Source organism: Bombina bombina, chromosome 11 (genome assembly GCF_027579735.1).
Source record: "Bombina bombina isolate aBomBom1 chromosome 11, aBomBom1.pri, whole genome shotgun sequence".
Classification (NCBI taxonomy): Eukaryota; Metazoa; Chordata; class Amphibia; order Anura; family Bombinatoridae; genus Bombina; species Bombina bombina.
Window position 1 is genome coordinate 37,543,741 of NC_069509.1, and position 20,028 is coordinate 37,563,768.

Consider the following 20,028-nt stretch of genomic DNA (forward strand, 5'->3'; position numbering starts at 1 on the left):
AAACTGCTTGACTCACTGTGTCCTGCAATATATTGTGCACGAGATGTTAGTACAAAAAAAAAACAAAAAAAAAACACAAACACATTCCTTATTTTTATAATTTTTGCATTACAAAATTTCCCTTAAAGGGACACTGAACTCAAATTTTTGCTTTTGTGATTCAGATAGAACGTGACATTTTAAGCAACTTTCTAATTTTCTGGTATTTTCAAATTTTCTTTATTCTCTTGGTATCTGTATTTGAAATGCAAGAATGTAAGTTTAGATGCCAGCCCATTTTTGGTGAACAACCTGGGATGTTCTTGCGGATTGGTGGATAAATTCATCCACCAATAAAAAAAAAAAAAAAAAGAGTTCTGAACCACAAAAAAAAAGCTTAGATGCCTTTTTCAAATAAAGATAGCAAGAGAACAAAGAAAAATTATTAGGAGTAAATTAGAGCATGCAATTTTAAGCAACTTTCTATCTGAATCACAAAAGAAAAAAATTGGGTTCAGTGTCCCTTTAACTTTTGCATTCTTGAAACAAACTCTTGAAACAAACATTAAAAAGGAAGTGTACTGCAAAATTGTTTCTCGTGTTTTTTCAATGACTTGTTATACCAGCTGCAGAGTATAAAATGTATAAAATTGCTCCTTTATGTTTATTCTTTCATAGTTGGGTTTGTTCTTTGAAACCACAATCCATTAAAATAGGTTGTTCTTGCAGATTTCTAATTTTATCCCTTTCTGTACACATACATGCTTCTTTATAATATCTGACTGTTTACCAAAGCCCAATACTTAGAGAGAACAAGTGAGAATTAACATTCTCTCTCTTAACCCCAACTGGGACTGTTGGGGTTTACCCAACTTCTCTATAACAATACTTAAGTATTGAAACTGTCAGTATAGGTAGGGATACCACAGGCAAAATCAGTCATTTAAACTGCTGAAATGAAGTTAAGAGCGATTTGTAAACATCTAATACACTTCAACAGGTAAAATGGATAAATTAAAGGGGACACACACACAAGGCTTAGCTAGTTGCCAGAAAGCACATTACACAAATTAGACATTATCCATAGTTCTCCCACCACAGAAGCACCCTCACTAACCGTTACAGGAGAGTCCACCCGCTGCACATTGCTTTCTTCCACGAGGATCTCACTGGAAACACAAACATAATATTTCAGATACCTTTTGTCACTTAGCTGTAACCGAGATTTACTGAAACTAGTGATTCTAAATATCCAGATTACACATCTCAGCTTAAAATATTACCCTCCAGGATTGAAACTGAGTAAGTCATAACTTAGAGAAAACCTGATAAATTTCTTTCCGAATATTAAGAGTCCACAACATCATTCAATTACTAGTGGGAATATCACTCCTGGCCAGCAGGAGTAGGCAAAGAGAAACCGAGCAAAGCTGTTAAGTGTCCCTACCTATAATCCAGTGTCATTCAACTGAAGGGAAACGGAAAAAGAATAACACAAAGATGTAGAGGTGCCTGATGTTTAGTCAAAAATAATTGTCTTAATAAAGGGTTGGGTCGTGGACTCTCCATATCCGGAAGAAAGAAATTAATCAGGTAAGCATACATTTTGTTTTCTTTCCTAAGATATGGAGAGTCCACAATGTCATTCCAATTACTAGTGGTAACCAATACCCAAGCTAGAGGACACGGAATGAATAGGGAGGGAGAATAAGACAGGCAGACCTAAAGGCACCACCGCTTGAAGAACCTGTCTCCCAAAAGAGGCCTCAGGCAAGGCAAAAGTATCAAATTTGGAAAACGTATACAGAGAGGACCAAGTTGCAGCCTTGCAAAGCTGTTACACAGAAGCTTAATCTTTGAAAGCCCAAGAAGGAGAGACAGCCCTAGTGGAATGATCTGTAATTCTCTTAGGAGGAGGCTGCTGTCCAGCAGTCTCATAAGCAAAACAAATCATACTTCTCAACCAAAGGAAAAGAGAAGTAGAAGTAGCCTTCTGACCCTTACACCTCCTGAGAAACAAACAGGGCAGAAGACTAGCAAAAAGCCTTAGTCACCTGTAGGTAGAATTTGAGAACACGCATACCATCCAAGTTGTGCAAAATACATTTTTTATGAGGAGGAGGATTGGGACAGAGAGAAGGAACAATTTTTTGATTAATATTTCTATCCGAAACCACTTTAGTACGAAGAACCGCCTTATCCGCATGAAAGATAAGGTAAGGCGAATCAAAAGTTCCGAAACTCTCCAAGCAGAAGAGATAGCAATAAGAAACAAAACCTTCCAAGATGGCAATGTAAGATCTATGGAATGCATTTGCTCAAACGGAGCCTGCTGCAAAACTTTAAGATTAAGGCTGCAAGGAGGAGCAACAGGTTTAAACACAGGCCTGATCCTGACCAGGGCCTAACAGAAAGATTGAACATCTGGCACATCCGACACACTTGTATAACAAAAAAGATAATGCAGAAGTCTGACTTTTCAGAGAACTGACTGACAACCCTTTCTCCAGACCTTCCTGGAGAAAAGAAAATTCTAGGCATCCTAACCCTATTACAAGAGTAGCCCTTAGATTCAAACCAATAAAAAGGTATTTACACCATACCTTACGGTACATTTTTTCAAATAACAGGGTTGGATCATAGTCTCAATGACTCAGAAAATCCACGCTAAGGAAGAACCAAGCGTTCAATCTCCAAGCAGTCAGCTTCAGAAAAACAAGATTTGGATGGAGGAATGGACCCCGAGTTAGCAGGTCCTCTCTGAGGGAACTTCCAAGGCGGCCAAGACGACATCTTCACTAGGTCTGCATACCAGATCCTGCAAGACCATGCGGGAGCCATTAGAATTACAGATGCTCTCGTTTGATACGAGCAATAACTCGTGGAAGGAGCGTAAACGGAGGAAACCGGTATGCTAGACCGAAATCCAAAGAAACCGCCAGAGCATCTATCAGAGCGGCCTGAGGATCTCGACCTTGAACCACGGAAGCTTGGCATTCTGCTGAGACGCCATCAGATCCAACACAGACAACCCCCATTTGAGGGTTAACCTGGAGAACACCTCCGGATGGACAGCCCACCACCCCCCGGGATGAAATGTCTGTCTGCTCAGGAAATCCGCTTCCCAGTTGTCCACTCCAGGAATGTGGATGGCAGAGAATTGTGAGCTTCCGCCCACTGAATAATCCGTGCCACCTCCTTCATGGCAAAGGAACTCAGTTCCTTCCTGGTGGTTGGTGTAAGCCACTAAGGTGATGTTGTCCAACTGAAACACCGGCCTAAGGACAATTGAGGCCAAGCCAACAGAGCATTGTAAATCGTTCTCAACTCCAAGATGTTTATGGGGAGAGCAGATTCCTCCCGAGTCCATAGTCCCTGCGCCTTTAACAAGTCCCAGACTGCTCCCCAGCCTAGCAGGCTGGCGTCCGTGGTTACAATCACACAGGAAGGTCTCCAGAAGCATGTGCCCTGAGACAGATGGTCCTGAGAAAGCCACCGCAGGAGAGAGTCTCTTGTCGACTGGTCTAGATCTATCCTCTGAGACAGATCCGTATGGTCTCCGTTCCACTGTCTAAGCATGCATAATTGCAGTGCTCTCAAATTAAATTGAGCAAAGGGAATGATGTCCATGGAAGCGACCATCAGACCAATTCCCTCCATCCATTGAGCCACTGATGACCAAACAGTAGACTGAAGAGAGAGGCAAGAGAAGAGAATTTTGTATTTTCTGACCTCCCTACCCTTGTAGCTGGAACAAGGGAACTCTTTCCCAGATTCACTTCCCAACCGTGGGAATGTAGAAAAGACAACAAGATGTCTGTATGAGGAGTTTGCTTGTTGAAAAGATGGCGCCTGAACAAATGTCGTCCAGGTATGGTGCCACTGCAATTCCCTGAGACCTGATCACTGCCAAGAGGGCCCCCAAAATCTTTGAGAAAATTCTGGGAGCTGTGCCAAGGCCAAACTGAAGAGCCACAAACTGAAAAAGTGTTTGCCTAGAAAGGCAAATCTCAGGAATTTGTGATAATCCCTGTGGATGGGAACATGAAGATACGCGTTCTTCAGGTCTATGGTCGTCATGAACTGACCCTCTTGGACCAAAGGAAGAATGGAACGAATGGTTTCCATTTTGAAGGACGGTACCGTTAGAAACTTGTAAAGGCACTTTAGGTCTAAAATGGGTCGAAAAGTTCCCTTTTTTGAGCACCACAGACAGATTTGAATAGAATCCTAGACCCTATTCCCATACTGGAACAATCAGTCCCAGGGAGGAAAGGTCCTGCACGCAGTTCAAGAATGCCTCTTTTTACTTGGTCTGCAGATAATCTTGAGAGGTGGAATCTGCCCTTGGAGGGAAAGTTTTGAATACTATTTTGTAACCCTGAGATACTATGTCCACAGCCCAAGGATCTGGGACATCTCGTCTCCACGCTTGACAAAACAGGGAAAGTCTGCCCCCCACTTCATCCGAACCCAGACCGGGGGCCAATCCTTCATGCTGACTTACTCAGCTGAGGGTTTCTTTGATTGCTTCCCCTTATTCCAAGACTGATTGAGCTTCCAAGAAGACTTGGACTGCTCCTGCTTGGGAGAGGAAGACTTGACCTTTGAAGTTACGAAAGGAACGAAAATTACTTTGACGTCCTTTGAGTCTGTTCTTGTCTTGCAGTAGAAAAGACCCTTTTCCACCCATAATATCAGAAATTATTTCTGCCAGACCAGGTCCGAACAAGCTCTTCCCCTTGTAAGGAAGTGCCAGAAGCTTGGACTTAGAGGTAACATTAGCTGAACAAGATTTTAGCCACAATGCCCTGCGGGCTAGGACAGTGAAGCCAGACATCTTGGCTCCCAGCCTATTAACTTGCATGTTAGCATCAGAAATAAAGGAATTGGCTAGTTTGAGAGCCTTAATCCTATCTTATATCGCCTCCAACAGATTCGCTACTAAAATTTATTTAGACAAGGCGTTGCACCAATAAGATGCTGCACTTGCTACTGTGGCAATACAAACTGCAGGTTGCCATTGAAGACCTTGATGAACATACATCTTCAAATAAGCTTTCAGCTTTTTGTTCATGGGATCCTTAAAGGAGCAGCTATCCTCTATAGGGGTCATAGTTTTGCCAGTGTAGAAATAGCCCCTTCTACTTTAGGCTACGTGCTCCAAGAATCTTTAATGGAGTCAGCAACAGGAAACATCTTTTTAAATACGGGAGACAGGGAGAAAGGAATCCCTGGATTCTCCCATTCCTGTGAAATAATCTCCATCACACGGTCTGGGAAAGGAAAAACTTCCAGAGAGGAAGGAACATCATAGCATTTATTAAGTTTCCTAGACTTAATAGGGTTGATGACATGAGTATCAGAGTTTTCCTAAGTAGCCAATACCTCCTTTAACAGTACACAAAGGTGTTCAAGCTTAAATCTGAAGTTTACTTCTTCAGTATCAGAAGTAGTAATACTGTCCGAATCTGAAATTTCACCCTCAGAAGCTACCGGCGTATCCTCCTCATCAGACTTACGATGGAGGGCAATCTGCGTAGCAGCATGTGGAACAGAAACCTTACTATCTAAATGTCTAATTTTCCTCTTGCGTTATCCCAGCAAAGGAAAAGCAGATAATGCTGCAGAAGATACCTGTGCAGCAAAATCCGCAGGCAAATTAACTCCTCCAGGAGGCTGAGAGGAACTGCAGGGCACTGTGACACCATAGAGGCTAGGGATGTTTGAGGAGAAAGCTGTGGCATTAACTGAACAGCATCATCCTGAGAGACATTGGGCTGAGAGACATTGGGCTCAGAAAGAAACAATTTATCTTTAAATTGAAGTGTTCTAGCTAAGCATTCAGCATAGAATTGCATAGGCAAAACAATTTGTGCCTCTAGGCATAACAAGCATTTGTAAAAAAAAAAAACAGTCTTGGTCCATAATACTAAATAAAAAATTCCCCAAATTGATTTGAAATGTTTTAAATACACTGTCACTAAGAATTTAATACGATTTGGCAGCCAGAAGTCTCTAAAACGATCATATAGTAGATCGACACTGAAATTCAATGACGTTGCTCCACTCCGTGAATATCCGACAGCAGATAGAAGTCACATGACCGGCAGAGAGGAAACTATGCAGCAAGTAAAAGGCGCGCGTTTCCCTCTGCCTACAAAGTAAGATGCAAGTAGCTGCAGCTGGTTTCAAACTCAAGCAGTTTGACAGTTAGCCTGTTCTAGCTAAGCAAGCAAAGAAAAACCAACTGACAGATTCTAAGTTTATACATAAATTCCTGTATAAAACATAAACCACACCCATACTAATAAAGTATTTCAACAAAATTAGCGCAAAGAGGAAAAACGTCCCAATCCCCAAGGCAGAACATAGAGTGATCTGAGATGTCATCGCAGAAAATGCAGCATGTCTGCAGAAAGAACAGGAACTGTTAGCACTTTAACTTTTCAGTGCTGCTCCACATTAGGCTGTTCTTTTTAAACAGAGCTGTTCTCTGGCTGCATTGTATAAGTTTTCCTTAACACAGTGCACCCAGAGCAAAGTGCTGTTTGAAGACAACAGTCAAATATGCAGTAGTGCTGCAAAGCAGCAATGCATTGATTGTTGTCTGTCTGAGATTTTTGCAAGCTCGTTCCCTAGCTTTTCACAGTCTGCAAAGCTGTTTTTCTCTGAATGTAAGATGTTCGTATTAGCAATGCATCTTTTTTATTACTACATTTCTATGTTAGACTAAGAGAAAAGGAAACAAATTCATTCAAGAGACATTTTACAATTACTTTTTTTGTCTGCAGCTAATTTGCAATGCAATTTTCAACTACTGCACTAGATTATACAACTTTAAATATTGCTTTATTCTCCAGTTAACCAACTCATTGCAATTGATCTGGTGCTTTAGTGTAACTGACAAATTTACAATTTTATTTTATTTAAAAATGACCTGCAGAAAATTTTTCACAAAAAAAAATCTCATCGCAGAAAGTGAAAAAAAGTTCTGTCTCTGGGGTCCCAATAAAGGAAAGGAATAACCCCTAGTCTCAGCATACATAATGTGCCTGCCCACTGCCAAACAAAAACCTGTATAAAGGATTTTAAAAATGTCCCCATCTACTGCATATGACATTCTTCTGAAGTGCAAGTCTCCAAGACCTAGAAGACTAAAGCACTTAACTGCAGTCTAACTGTCCGGCAGGAAAACAGCTCACAAGGCATGAAAGGACACATACACCTTACAGAGACCTGTAGAAAAAGAAAGAACAGAGTAACCAACTCTGGCTTTCTGTACCATGGGCAGCAATGTGTAACAAAGTAAGGACTACCTCACAACTTCCTAACTGCTTTACCATTACTCTACTGAAGAGATGGACGTGGACTCAAATCCTTGCTTGCAGGGAAAAGTACCCGAAAAAGTAATTAATTTATTCAGACACCAAACTTCACCTTCTCCATCGACAGATGGAAAGAGAATGATTGGGGATTATGGGTAGGGGTGTGACACTTAACAGCTTTGCTGTGGTGCTCTTTGCCGCCTCCTCCTGGCCAGGAGTGATATTCCCACTAGTAATTGAATGATGTTGTGGACTCTCCATATCTTAGGAAAGAAAGCATTCTTATCTGAATGCATTTTGACAGTTTTTCACCACTAGAGGGTGTTAGTGCATGTGTGTCATATAGATAACAGTATGCTCAAGCCTGTGGAGTAACCTAGGAGTCAGTACTGATTGGCTAAAATGCAAGTCAAAAGAACTGAAATATGGCTGCAGTCTGCAGAGGCTAAGATACATGGTAATCACAGAGGTAAAAAAGAAAATTTATGCTTACCTGATAAATTTATTTATTTCTTTAACACAATGAGTCCACGGATCATCAATTACTAATGGGATATTCACCTCCTGATCAGCAGGAGGCGGCAAAGAGCACCACAGCAAAGCTGTTAAATAGCTCCTCTCTTACCTCCCATTCCAGTCATTCGACCGAAGTTAAAGAAAGGAAAAACCAAGGTGCAGAGGTGTCTGAAGTTTATAATAACCAACAACCTGTCTTACAATAAAAGGGTGGGCCGTGAACTCGTGTCAAAAAAGAAAAAAAATTATCAGGTAAGCATACATTTTCTTTTTTAAGACACGATGAGTCCACAGATCATCTTAAATTACTAATGGGATTCAATACCTAAGCTAGAGAACAGACGACACGGGAGGGATAAGACAGGGAATCTAAACAGAAGGCACCACTGCATGAAGAACCTTTCTCCCAAAAGCGGCCCCAGCCGAAACAAAAGTGTCAAATTTGTAAAACTTTGAAAAAATTTGGAGAGAAGACCAAGTTGCAGCCTTGCAAATCTGATCCACAGAAAGTTCATTTTTGAATGCCCATGAGGAAGCAACAGCCCTCGTGGAATGAGCCGTAACACTCAGGAGGCTGCTGTCCAGCAGTCTCATATGCAAAACGTATGAAACTCTTCAGCCAAAAAGAAAGAAGTAGCCGTAGCTTTCTGTCTCTTACGTTTTCCTGAGAAAATCACAAACAAAGAAAAAAAGACTGACGAAAGTGCTTAGTCGCCTGCAGGTAAAACTTTAAAGCACGGACCACGTCCAAATTGTGCAGAAGTCGTTCATTCTGAGAAGGATTAGGACACAAAGAAGGAACAACAATCTCCTGATTAATGTTCCGATCAGAAACAACCTTAGGAAGAAATCCTAATTTAGTATGTAAAACTACCTTACCTAAAAGGAAAATAAGGTAAGGGGACTCATACTGCAATGCCGAGAGTTCTGACACTCTACGAGCAAAAAAAATAACAAGAAACAAAGCTTTCCAAGATAACAACTTAATATCTTCAAAGGAATGCATCGGCTCAAACGGAGCCCCTTGAAGAACTTTGAGAACTAAATTCAGACTATGGAGGAGTAACTGGTTTGAACACAAGCCTGATCCTGATCAAGGCCTGACAAAATGAATGTACATCTGGAACATCCGCCAGATGTTTGTGTAACAAAATAGATAAGGCCGAGATTTGACCCTTTAGGGAACTTGTTGATAATCCTTTCTCCAAACCCTCTTGGAAAAAGGACCAAATTCTCTGAGTAGCCCTTGGATTCACACCAATAGAGTTATTTACGCCATATTTTATGGTAAATCCTCCTAGTTACAGGCTTACAAGCCTGAATCATGGTCTCTATGACAGTCAGAAAAGCCCCGCTTGGATAAAATTAAGCGTTCAATTTCCAAGCAGTCAGCTTCAGAGAAACTAGATTTGGGTGAAGGAAGAGTCCTTGAATTAGAAGGTCCTTCCTCAACGGAAGTCTCCAAGGTGGCAGAGATGACATCTCCACCAGATCTGCATACCAAATCCAGTGAGGCCAAGCAGGTGCAATGAGGATCACCAATGCCCTCTCCTGCTTTATTCGAGCAATTACCCGAGGAAGCAGAGCAAACTGAGGAAATAGGTATGCTAGGCTGAAGGTCCAAGGGACCGCCAGAGCATCTAACGTTCCGCCTGGAGTCTCTGGCCTTCAACCCGTATCTCGGGAGCTTGGCATTCTTTCGAGATGCCATGAGATCCAATTCCAGTTGACGCCACTTGAGAATCAGGTCAGAGAGTTACCACTCCTCTGGATGAAAGGTCTGCCTGCTCAGGAAGTCCGCCTCCCAGTTGTCGACTCCTGGGATGTGGATCGCTGACAGATAGCAAGAATGGGCCTCCGCCCACTGAATTATCTTGGATACCTCTGTCATCGCTAAGGAACTACTCAATCCTCCCTGATGATTGATGTAAGCCACTGAAGTTATGTTGTCGGACTGGAACCTGATAAATTTGACCGAGGCTAGCTGAGGTCAGGCCAAAAGAGCATTGAAGATCGCTCAGTTCCAGAATGTTTATAGGAAGAACAGACTCTTCGGACTGCTTTGCCGTAATTATTAAGGGGTTAACTCCTTAACAATTACGGCAGAGCAGTCCAAATATCACTTACTTTATTGACTGGATACGCCTGCGAGGGAGGAGCACTGCGTCAACACCAGCATAAAAGATCATTGGTGGAATAAGTGGGCAGCCTCTGACAAAGTAAGGAGAACCCTTACGAAATGCGTAAGGCCACACCCACCACACACGCTACCGCAAACAGCTGATGCGAGCTGCCGGCTTTAATGCTTGCATACAGCTGATTTCAAGTGGCGTGACTATTGAACCAGACTATATCCAAGGACTGTATACCCCTAATATATGGAGGGTTTGACGGTGATCCCGGCAACAGGAAGCGCATTTGTTTTGTTTTGCAAGTGAGACTTCAGGACGCCTGAAAAAAATCTACTTTTTTTGTATGGCAGACCATAAGATCTAAGGGATATCGTTTGTGAGACCTGGATGGTTCTCCAGCACCTGTATCATACCTCAAGGAAGATACCCTTTTATTCGGGACTAAAACTTTTTCCAAATTTGCCTTCCACCCCTGAGATCGCAGGAAGGATAACACCCTGTCCGTGTGTGATCTTGCTTGTTGTAAGGATGGCGCCTGGACTAGGATGCCGTCCAAATAGGGCGGCACTGCAATGCCTCTTAACCGAAGCACCGTTAACAGCGAACCCAGAACCTTTGTGAAAATTCTGGGAGCTGTGGCAAGACCGAAAGGAAGAGGCACAAACTGGAAGTGCTTGTCCAGAAAGGCAAACCTTAGGAACTTGTGATGATCCCTGGTGAATGGAACATGCAGGTACGCGTCTTTAAATCACCGTTGTCCTAAATTGACCCTCCTAGATCAAAGGGAGACTGGAACGAATAGATTCCATCTTTAAGGATGGTAATCTGAGAAATTTGTTTAGACTCGAGATCTAAAATGAGTCTGAAGGTTCCCTCCTTTTTGGGAACCACAAACAAACAGATTGGAATAAAATCCCAGACCCTGTATCGGAACAGGAACAATCTTTCTCCAGATTGGAGAGGTCTCCCTACACAATGTAAGAATGCCTCTTTTTGTTTGGTCTGGCAGATAATCTAAAAAGCAGAAACGCTGCCGCTGGGAGGGAAAACTTTTGAACTCTAGTTGGTATCCTGGGTCACTATTTCTATCTATCTGCCCAGGGGATCCCAAACATCTCTAAACCCCAAGCCTGAACGGAAGGAAAAGTCTGCCCCCTACAAATCCTGTCCCCGGATCAGGGGCAGACCCTTCATGTTGCTCCGGACTCAGTAGCAGGCTTCTTGGATTGTTTTTCCCTTATTCCAAGGCTGATTGGGTCTCCATGAAGGTCTAGGTTGGTCCTGTTTGGAGGCTAGGAGGAGGAAGAATTTCCTTGAAGTTTCGAAAGGAACGAAAATTACTTGTCATCCTTTTTTGTTTGTTTATCTTGCCCTGAGGAAGATGACCTTTACCTCCCGTGATAGAGATAATTTCAGTCAAGCCAGGTCCAAACAAGGTCTTTCCCTTGTAAGGAATTGCTAAAAGCTTAGAGGACACATCCGCAGACCAAGGCTTTAACCATAAGGCTCTGCGAGCTAAAATAGAGAAACCTGAAATCTTTGCTCCCAGTTTAATAACTTGAAGGGAAGCATCCATAATAAAGGAATTAGCCAATTTAAGAGCTTTCATTCTATCCTGGATTTCATCCAGAGAAGTCTCTGTTCTGATAGTGTCAGATAATGAATCGAACCAATATGCAGCCGCGTCAGTGACGGTAGCAATACACACAGCTGGCTGCCATTGTAAGCCCTGATGTACATACATCTTCTTGAGTAATCCTTCTAGTTTCTTGTCAATAGGATCCTTGAAAGCACAACTATCCTCTAGGGGAATAGTAGTTCTCTTGGCTAAGGGTGGAAATGGCTCCTTCCACTTTGGGGGACTGTTGCCAAGCCTCCTTAACAGAGTCGGCTATGGGAAACATCTGGAGTCGCTGTCATCCAAGGTAGCTAAAACCTCCCTAAGTAGTAGACAAAGATGTTCTAGCTTAAAACCTGAAAGATACAACTTCAGTATCAGTAAGAGGAATTACACTGTCCGAATCTGAAATTTCTCTTCAGATGCTACTACTGGTATCCCCCCTCCTCAGGCTTCTGGGGATGGGGTATCTAAAATAGCAACAATTGTGTCAGAAAACCTCACTTACTGAATGTCTGATTTTCCTCTTACACGCTTTCCCTGCAATACTGGAAAGGCAGACAATGCATCTGAAATTGTAGCAGACAAGAGAAGTGATGTATTTTAAAGTAATCCCCAACTGAGCTACTAAGGTAAACGCAGGGCACTTCATGTGAGGGCGGCAAATTTTGGAACGCTTGGGGAGAAAACCGACATAAAATGAACATTGTCATTAGATTCCTGACCCTCATCCTTCTTAGAGAGTGATGGCTCAGGAAAAATGTTATCCCTGTAACTTAGTCCTTTCAATGCAAGAGGGACAAAAAGGGGATTGGTGGTTCCCCATTGGCATCAAAACAAAGTGCAGGTGACATTTTGCAACGCCTCATGGTCCATTATTACTCTTAATGACCAGGAGTAGCAACTAAAAAGTAAATATTTTAATAAAATTAAACTTTGAGTAAAAAAAAAAAAAGTTACTTTAATTTTTAAAGGGACAGTAACTTTTTTTTGCAAACTGCAGAATGCAGTAAAAAACGATAATTTGGCCAAAAAAACAGTACACTTCTACACCTCAGCTGTCTGCTGAGGTGCCTACCTTCCCACAACACCGGAGATACGTCCTACTATGACAGATGATCCGTAGAGTAGCAGGCTCCCAGAAACGCTTGTTCTTATAAAACAAAGCATTTCTAGTCGGCCTGTAGCCGAGTCACCTCCGTAGGTGTCAGAGAAATGGCGCGCAGTGCTAACAAACCCGCTACACTAAGCCCGCCCCTCGTGGGCATCTCTGTAAACAACCACCTGGTTGGTATTATACTGTGTAAAAAAAAAAAAAGCCGGGAGTTTAGTGGAACGGCAAAACGTTTTATTCACGCTAGCATCCCCCAGCCCCAGTGTGCCTGATATGCTGCCTAATTATTCTCCTATACTAAGGAGAAATAAACTGTCCCCATATGGAATAGAGAGTCTGTTTAAACCTTTCTCCTACAAGTAAATATAGTGGCCCACTCTTTCTGATGTGAAAACTGTCACCCTCCAGAAAAAATTAAAAGTAAACACTTACCTGATTAATGCCCGGACAGCAAGGCATCTCTCCACCGGCTTGGAGAGGTCCTCACCCTCACATAGGCCTGTGGAATAAGAAGGACCGAGTTCTTTATTTTCCCTCAGATCTTCACAATCAGGGCAGCATGAAATCTATGAGAGGCGCAGTGAGAACTATGTCCCAACAGTTCTCATTGCTCTAAAGCCACCAAGGCTCTACTGAAGAGACTGATATTGACTACGGCTACACCCTAGAACAAAGCAGCACAATCTTGTACTACTTTAAAAATAATAAACTCTCGAAGAATCTTTTCTAACACGACACTTTACCACTTCCTATCACTAACGTAGGCAAAGAGAATGACTGTGGTGGGAGGGAAGAGAGCAGCTATTTAACAGCTTTGCTGTGGTGCTCTTTGCCGCCTCCTGCTGACCAGGAGGTGAATATCCAATTAGTAATTAAGATGATCCGTGGACTCGTGTCATAAAAAAGTATATTAATATAACTTGATTATGCAAAACTGGGGAATGGGTAATAAAGGAATTATCTATGTTTATAAAAAAAATTCTGGTGTAGACTGTCCATTTAAACCTGGATTGGTTCCTCCAAAAAAGGCAAGTGTTGGGTGAAGTTTGGCTATTGAAAAAACAGAATTTATGTTTACCTGATAAATTTCTTTCTCCTACGGTGTGTCCGGTCTACGGCTTCATCCTTCCTTGTGGGATATTCTCTTCCCCTACAGGAAATGGCAAAGAGAGCACACAGCAAAAGCTGTCCATATAGCCCCCCCCTCTGGCTCCGCCCCCAGTCATTCAACCGACGGTTAGGAGAAAAAGGAGAAACTATAAAGGTGCCGTGGTGACTGTAGTGTACAGAAAAATAAAAATTTTAAACCTGACTAAAAGCCAGGGCGGGCCGTGGACCGGACACACCGTAGGAGAAAGAAATTTACCAGGTAAACATAAATTCTGTTTCTCCTACATTGGTGTGTCCGGTCCACGGCTTCATACTTACTTGTGGGAACCAATACCAAAGCTTTAGGACACGGATGAAGGGAGGGAACAAGTCAGGTAACCTAAACGGAAGACACCACAGCTTGCAAAACCTCTCTCCCAAAACAGCCTCCGAAGAAGCATAAGTATCGAATTTGTAAAATTTGGCAAAAGTATGCAGAGAAGACCAAGTCGCTGCCTTACAGATCTGTTCAACAGAAGCCTCATTCTTGAAGGCCCATGTGGAAGCCCACAAGCTCTAGTAGAGTGAGCTGTAATTCGTTCAAGGAGGCTGCCGTCCGGCAGTCTCATAAGCCAATCGGATGATGCTTCTCAGCCAAAAGGAAAGAGATAGCAGTAGCTTTCTGCCCTCTCCTCTTACCAGAATAGACGACAAACAAGGATGATGTCTGTCTGAAATCCTTTGTTGCTTCTAAATAGAATTTTAAAGCACGGACCACATCTAGGTTATGTAACAAACGTTCCTTCTTCTAAACTGAATTCGGACACAGAGAAGGAACAACTATTTCCTGGTTAATATTCCTGTTGGAAACAACTTTTGGAAGAAAACCAGGCTTGGTATGTAAAACTACCTTATCTGTATGGAATACCAGATAGGGTAAAGTACACTGCAACGCAGACAATTCAGAAACTCTTCTAGCAGAAGAAATAGCAACCAAAAAACAGAACTTTCCAAGATAGTAACTTAATATCTATGGAATGTAAAAGGTTCAAATGGAACCCCTTGCAGAACTGAAAGAACCAAGTTTAGACTCCATGGAGGAGTCATAGGTCTGTAGACAGGCTTGATTCTAACTAACTCCTGTACAAAAGCCTGTACATCTGGCACGGCTGCCAGACGTTTGTGCAACAAAACAGACAGAGCAGATATCTGTCCTTTTAGAGAACTAGCTGACAAACCTTTATCCAAACCCTCTTGGAGAAAGGAAAGTATCCTAGGAATTTTAATTTTACTCCAAGAGAATCCCTTGGATTCGCACCAACAGATATATTTTGCCATATCTTATGGTAAATTTTCCTAGTCACAGGTTTTCTGGCCTGAACCAGAGTATCTATAACCGAATCTGAAAATCCACGCTTAGATAGAATCAAGCGTTCAACTTCCAAGCAGTCAGTTGCAGAGAGACTAGATTTGGATGTTCGAATGGACCTTGTACTAGAAGATCCTGCCTCAAAAGGTAGCTTCCATGGTGGAGCCGATGACATATTCACCAGTTCTGCATACCAAGTCCTGCGTGGCCATGCAGGAGCTATTAGAATCACCGAGGCCTTCTCCTGTTTGATCCTGGCTACAAGCCTGGGAAGGAGAGGGAACGGTGGAAACACATAAGCATCCACTAGTGTCGCCTTGGGATCCCTGGATCTGGACCCGTAGCGAGGAACCTTGGAGTTCTGACGAGACGCCATCAGATCCATATCTGGAATGCCCCATAGTTGAGTTAACTGGGCAAAGACCTCCGGGTGAAGTTCCCACTCCCCCGGATGGAAGGTCTGACAACTCAAATAATCCGCCTCCCAGTTGTCTACCCCTGGGATGTGAATTGCAGATAGATGGCAAGAGTGATCCTCCGCCCATTTGATGATCTTGGATACCTCTCTCATCGCCAAGGAACTCTTTGTTCCCCCCTGATGATTGATGTACGCTACAGTCGTTATGAATCCGGCCTCCGCTAGTTGAGGCCAAGCCAGGAGCGCATAGAATATCGCTCTCAGTTCCAAAATGTTTATCGGTAGAAGAGACTCTTCCCGAGACCATAGACCCTGAGCTTTCAGGGAGTCCCAGACTGCACCCCAGCCTAAGAGACTGGCGTCGGTCGCGACAACGACCCACTCTGGTCTGCGGAAACTCATTCCCTGAGACAGGTGATCCTGAGTCAACCACCAGAGGAGTGAGTCTCTGGTTACCTGGTCTACTTGAATCTGGGGAGACAAGTCTGCATAATCCCCAGTTGCAATGGTCTTAAATGAATTCGAGCAAAAGGAACCACGTCCATTGCTGCAACCATTAGTCCTATTACCTCCATGCACTGAGCTATGGAAGGCTGAGGAATAGATTGAAGAACTCGACAAGCGTTTAGAAGTTTTAACTTTCTGACCTCTGTCAGAAAAATCTTCATTTCCACAGAATCTATTATTGTTCCCAGAAAAGGAACCCTTGTGGACTGGGACAGTGAACTCTTTTCTATGTTCACCTTCCACCCGTGAGACCTGAGAAAGGCTAAAACAATGTCTGTATGAGCCCTTGCTTTGGAAAGGGACGACGCTTGGATTAGAATGTCGTCTAGGTAAGGTGCTACAGCAATGCCCCTCGGCCTTAGGACTGCTAGAAGGGACCCTAGCACCTTTGTGAAAATTCTGGGAGCAGTGGCTAAACTGAATGGAAGAGCCACGAACTGGTAATGTTTGTCCAGAAAGGCGAACCTCAGGAACTGATGATGATCCTTGTGGATAGGAATTAAAAAGTTTTTTCAGCAGTTGAGGCCGGGTTTGAACTCACAACCTTTGGGTTAAGAGGCATTAAACCTAAGCACTATGCCACAGCAACCCCATTATAGGAATAGTTGTGCGCTTAGCTAACGCTGAAACTGCCCCCTCTACCTTAGGGACCGTTTGCCATGCATCCCTTCTGGGGTCGACAATGGGGAACAAAAGGTACACTGGCTTCTCCCACTCCTTAGTCACTATGTCCGCCACCCTCTTGGGTATCGGAAAAGCATCAGCATGCACTGGGACCTCTAAGAATTTGTCCATTTTGCACAACTTCTCTGGTATCACCAAAGTATCACAATCAAGGGTAGCTAGCACCTCCTTAAGCAGAGCATGGAGATGTTCTAGCTTAAATTTAAATGCCACTATATCAGGTTCTGCCTGCGGAGAAATTTTTCCTGAATCAGAAGTTTCTCCCTCAGACAGACCCTCCCTCACTGCCAACTCAGATTGATGTGAGGGTATAACAGATAAATTATCGTCAGCGCCTATTTGCTCGTCCTCTGTATTTAAAACTGAGCAATCGCGCTTTCTGGGAAATGCTGCCAGTTTGGATAAAAGAGCTGCTATAGAATTATCCATTACTGCTGTTAATTGCTGCATAGTAACAAGCATTGGCGCGTTAGATGTACTAGGCGTCGCCTGCGCGGGCAAAACTGGTGTTGACACAGAAGGAGAGGATGATGAACTATCCCCACTACCTTCATTTGAAGAATCATCTTGGGCAACCTTATTAAATGTGACAGTACTGTCCTTACTTTGTTTGGACGCCATGGCACAATTTGCACATACATTTAATGGGGGAACCACCTTGGCTTCCATACACACAGAACATATGCTATCTGAAGGTACAGACATGTTAGACAGATATTGGCAGGCTATTAATGCAATAAAAATAAATTTAAACAAAACAGTTACTGTCTCTTTAAATAATAAAAAGAGCACACTTTATTTCTGAATGATCGAAAAATTATCAAAGAAACATCCGATCTTTATGAAAATTACACCCCAGTGTCTTAATGCTTTGAAAGTATTGCACACCAAATTTCAAGTCTCTAAACCCTTAAATGAACAAACCGGAGTTAATAGTTCAATTTACTGGTTTAAACACACTACAGTCCCTGCCACAGACTTTGCTGCGGCTTTTACCTTCCTTTAGGGGTTATTCACCACAGTAATAAGCCTTTCTGAGTCCTTTTCTCAGACACAGGACCCTCTCACGTGAAGCTGCATGCACTGCCTATGGAAGTAACTGCGCAACTGAGGCGCGAAAATGAGGCCTCCTCCCTCTGCATACCAGAGTGAAGGGGCCTTTCTGACTAGATTAGGAGTCTAAGCAACTGCCAGGCGCAAATAAACGTTCCCAAAAGTGTTTCAAAGTTCACAAAACACTCCAAATGTCACATAAATATGATAAAAACAAATCGATTTAGCCCACAATAGTGTCAACCAGCATAGAGCCCATTTTATAAGCCTTAATTCTGTTACTGAGTCTAAGAAAATGGCTTACCGATCCCATAAGGGAAAACTGACAGTCTTCTAGCATTACTATGTCTTGTTAGAAAAGAGACTGGTCATACCTGAAGCAGATAAGCCTGCAAACTGTTCCCCCCAACTGAAGTTCTCTGGTTTCAACAGTCCTGCATGGGAACAGCAATGGATTTTAGTTACTGGTGCTAAAATCATACTCCTCTTAACAGAAATCTTCATCACTTTCTGTTGTAGAGTAAATAGTACAAACCGGCACTATTTTAAAATAACAAACTCTTGATAGAAGAAATAAAACTACAACTAACACTACATACTCTTTACCATCCCCGTGGAGATGCTACTTGTTCAGAGCGGCAAAGAGAATGACTGGGGGGCGGAGCCAGAGGGGGGGCTATATGGACAGCTTTTGCTGTGTGCTCTCTTTGCCATTTCCTGTAGGGGAAGAGAATATCCCACAAGGAAGGATGAAGCCGTAGACCGGACACACCGTAGGAGAAAGAAATTTATCAGGTAAACATAAATTCTGTTTTTTCAATAGCCAAACTTCACCCAACACTTGCCTTTTTTGGAGGAACCAATCCAGGTTTAAATGGACAGTCTATTTGCCATTTCCTGTAGGGGAAGAGAATACCCCACAAGTAAGGATGAAGCCGTGGACCGGACACACCAATGTAGGAGAAACAAACGCAGCTAGCAAGATGTTAATTCTTTTTTAAACCCAACTTATGCTATTCTATAACAAGACAAGAGAAATGTCTTAATTAGATGTATATATTGTCCCTGTAATCTGCTGGTGCAAGAACAGCAGGAAAATAGATTGTCTTTGTTTAGTAGCTGCATGACCAATTATCAAGTCTTTACATACATAATCCTAAAAGCCTTACTTAAAATCTATGGTTTAATGGCAGCCTAGAGATAAAGTATGTTAGAAAGTTGTAATCACAAGAGCAGATAAGTGCAGCAGTATTTAGAGCAGAGATGAGCAGCCTTTTCCCTCCAGAAGTTTTGGAAGTATATTTTCCATGATGCTCAGCTAGATTATAGTATCTGAGCATCATGGGAAATGTAGTTCCAAAACCTCTGGAGTGGCAAGTTTGATCAGCCCTGATTTAGAGTATGAAGTTTGTGCCCCTCACATTGGTAATGTTGAGCTACTCACCGCGCCTTGGCACATAACGCTTTCACTTCGCTCTCCTTGATGAGCTCACAGCGCCTCAGCTGCTCAATCTGGCGGTCAAGGTCACTGACATCCGTCATGGCTCCTCAATGGGTCTTTTACCTACAGCAAAAACAGATGCTGCACTTTACATATATCCTGCACTGCATTTCAGAATAGTTATTTTCAACCAAACAGTCAATAAATTGCACAGAAGGAAAATAAAAGTATAATATACTAGTCAGAGCTTTTTTTTTTTTTTTTATGGGAACAAGCTGATTTTACTGATCAACCAGATACATTTTAAGCTAATGTCAAGCTACTATTTTCTATTGCTACATAAATGATTAAATCAATATGATAAATGAAGCTATCCAAAGTACAAATTAAAAATTGTATAAGCAAGATTTATAAATAGCAGAAATGGTTAGAATATTGCAAAGTATTATACAACCACCACCCAGCTATTTCATAATGCCAGATAGATGGAGAACACTTGAAACATCTTTCCCCATCTTCCCAGTAAATCTTGCCAGCCAGACTGCATTTTTTGCAGAAGAGAACCTGTAGTCAGTATTTATCAAGCAGAGGTCAGACCGCTGCTTCCTCACCCTATTCTTCACCTCTTAGGTGGAGAAATCGATCTCCCCCGACCGGGGAGATTGACAGCTCCTGCCTGCATGTGATTGGCTGTGCACAGGTAGGGGGTGCGATGGTAAATGGAATATATCTGCCCGTGTATAATAAATTTAGCCATATGAAGTAGCCGGGTGGGGCAGT

At 42.6% G+C, this 20,028-nt stretch overlaps 1 protein-coding gene across 3 annotated transcripts in view; it reads right to left on the bottom strand.

The window, feature by feature from the left end:
- The window catches only part of PPP4C (protein phosphatase 4 catalytic subunit), a 69,263-nt gene that overhangs the window by 16,055 nt on the left and 33,180 nt on the right, over positions 1-20,028 (bottom strand). For all 3 annotated transcript variants that reach the window (XM_053694586.1, XM_053694587.1, XM_053694588.1), the window contains 2 exons: positions 19,252-19,371; positions 1,097-1,148 (listed from right to left, as the gene is read on the bottom strand). In XM_053694586.1, coding sequence (XP_053550561.1) covers positions 1,097-1,148; positions 19,252-19,349 — 150 coding nt within the window. In that variant the 5' untranslated portion in view covers positions 19,350-19,371. The remainder of the gene's footprint in view (positions 1-1,096; positions 1,149-19,251; positions 19,372-20,028) is intronic.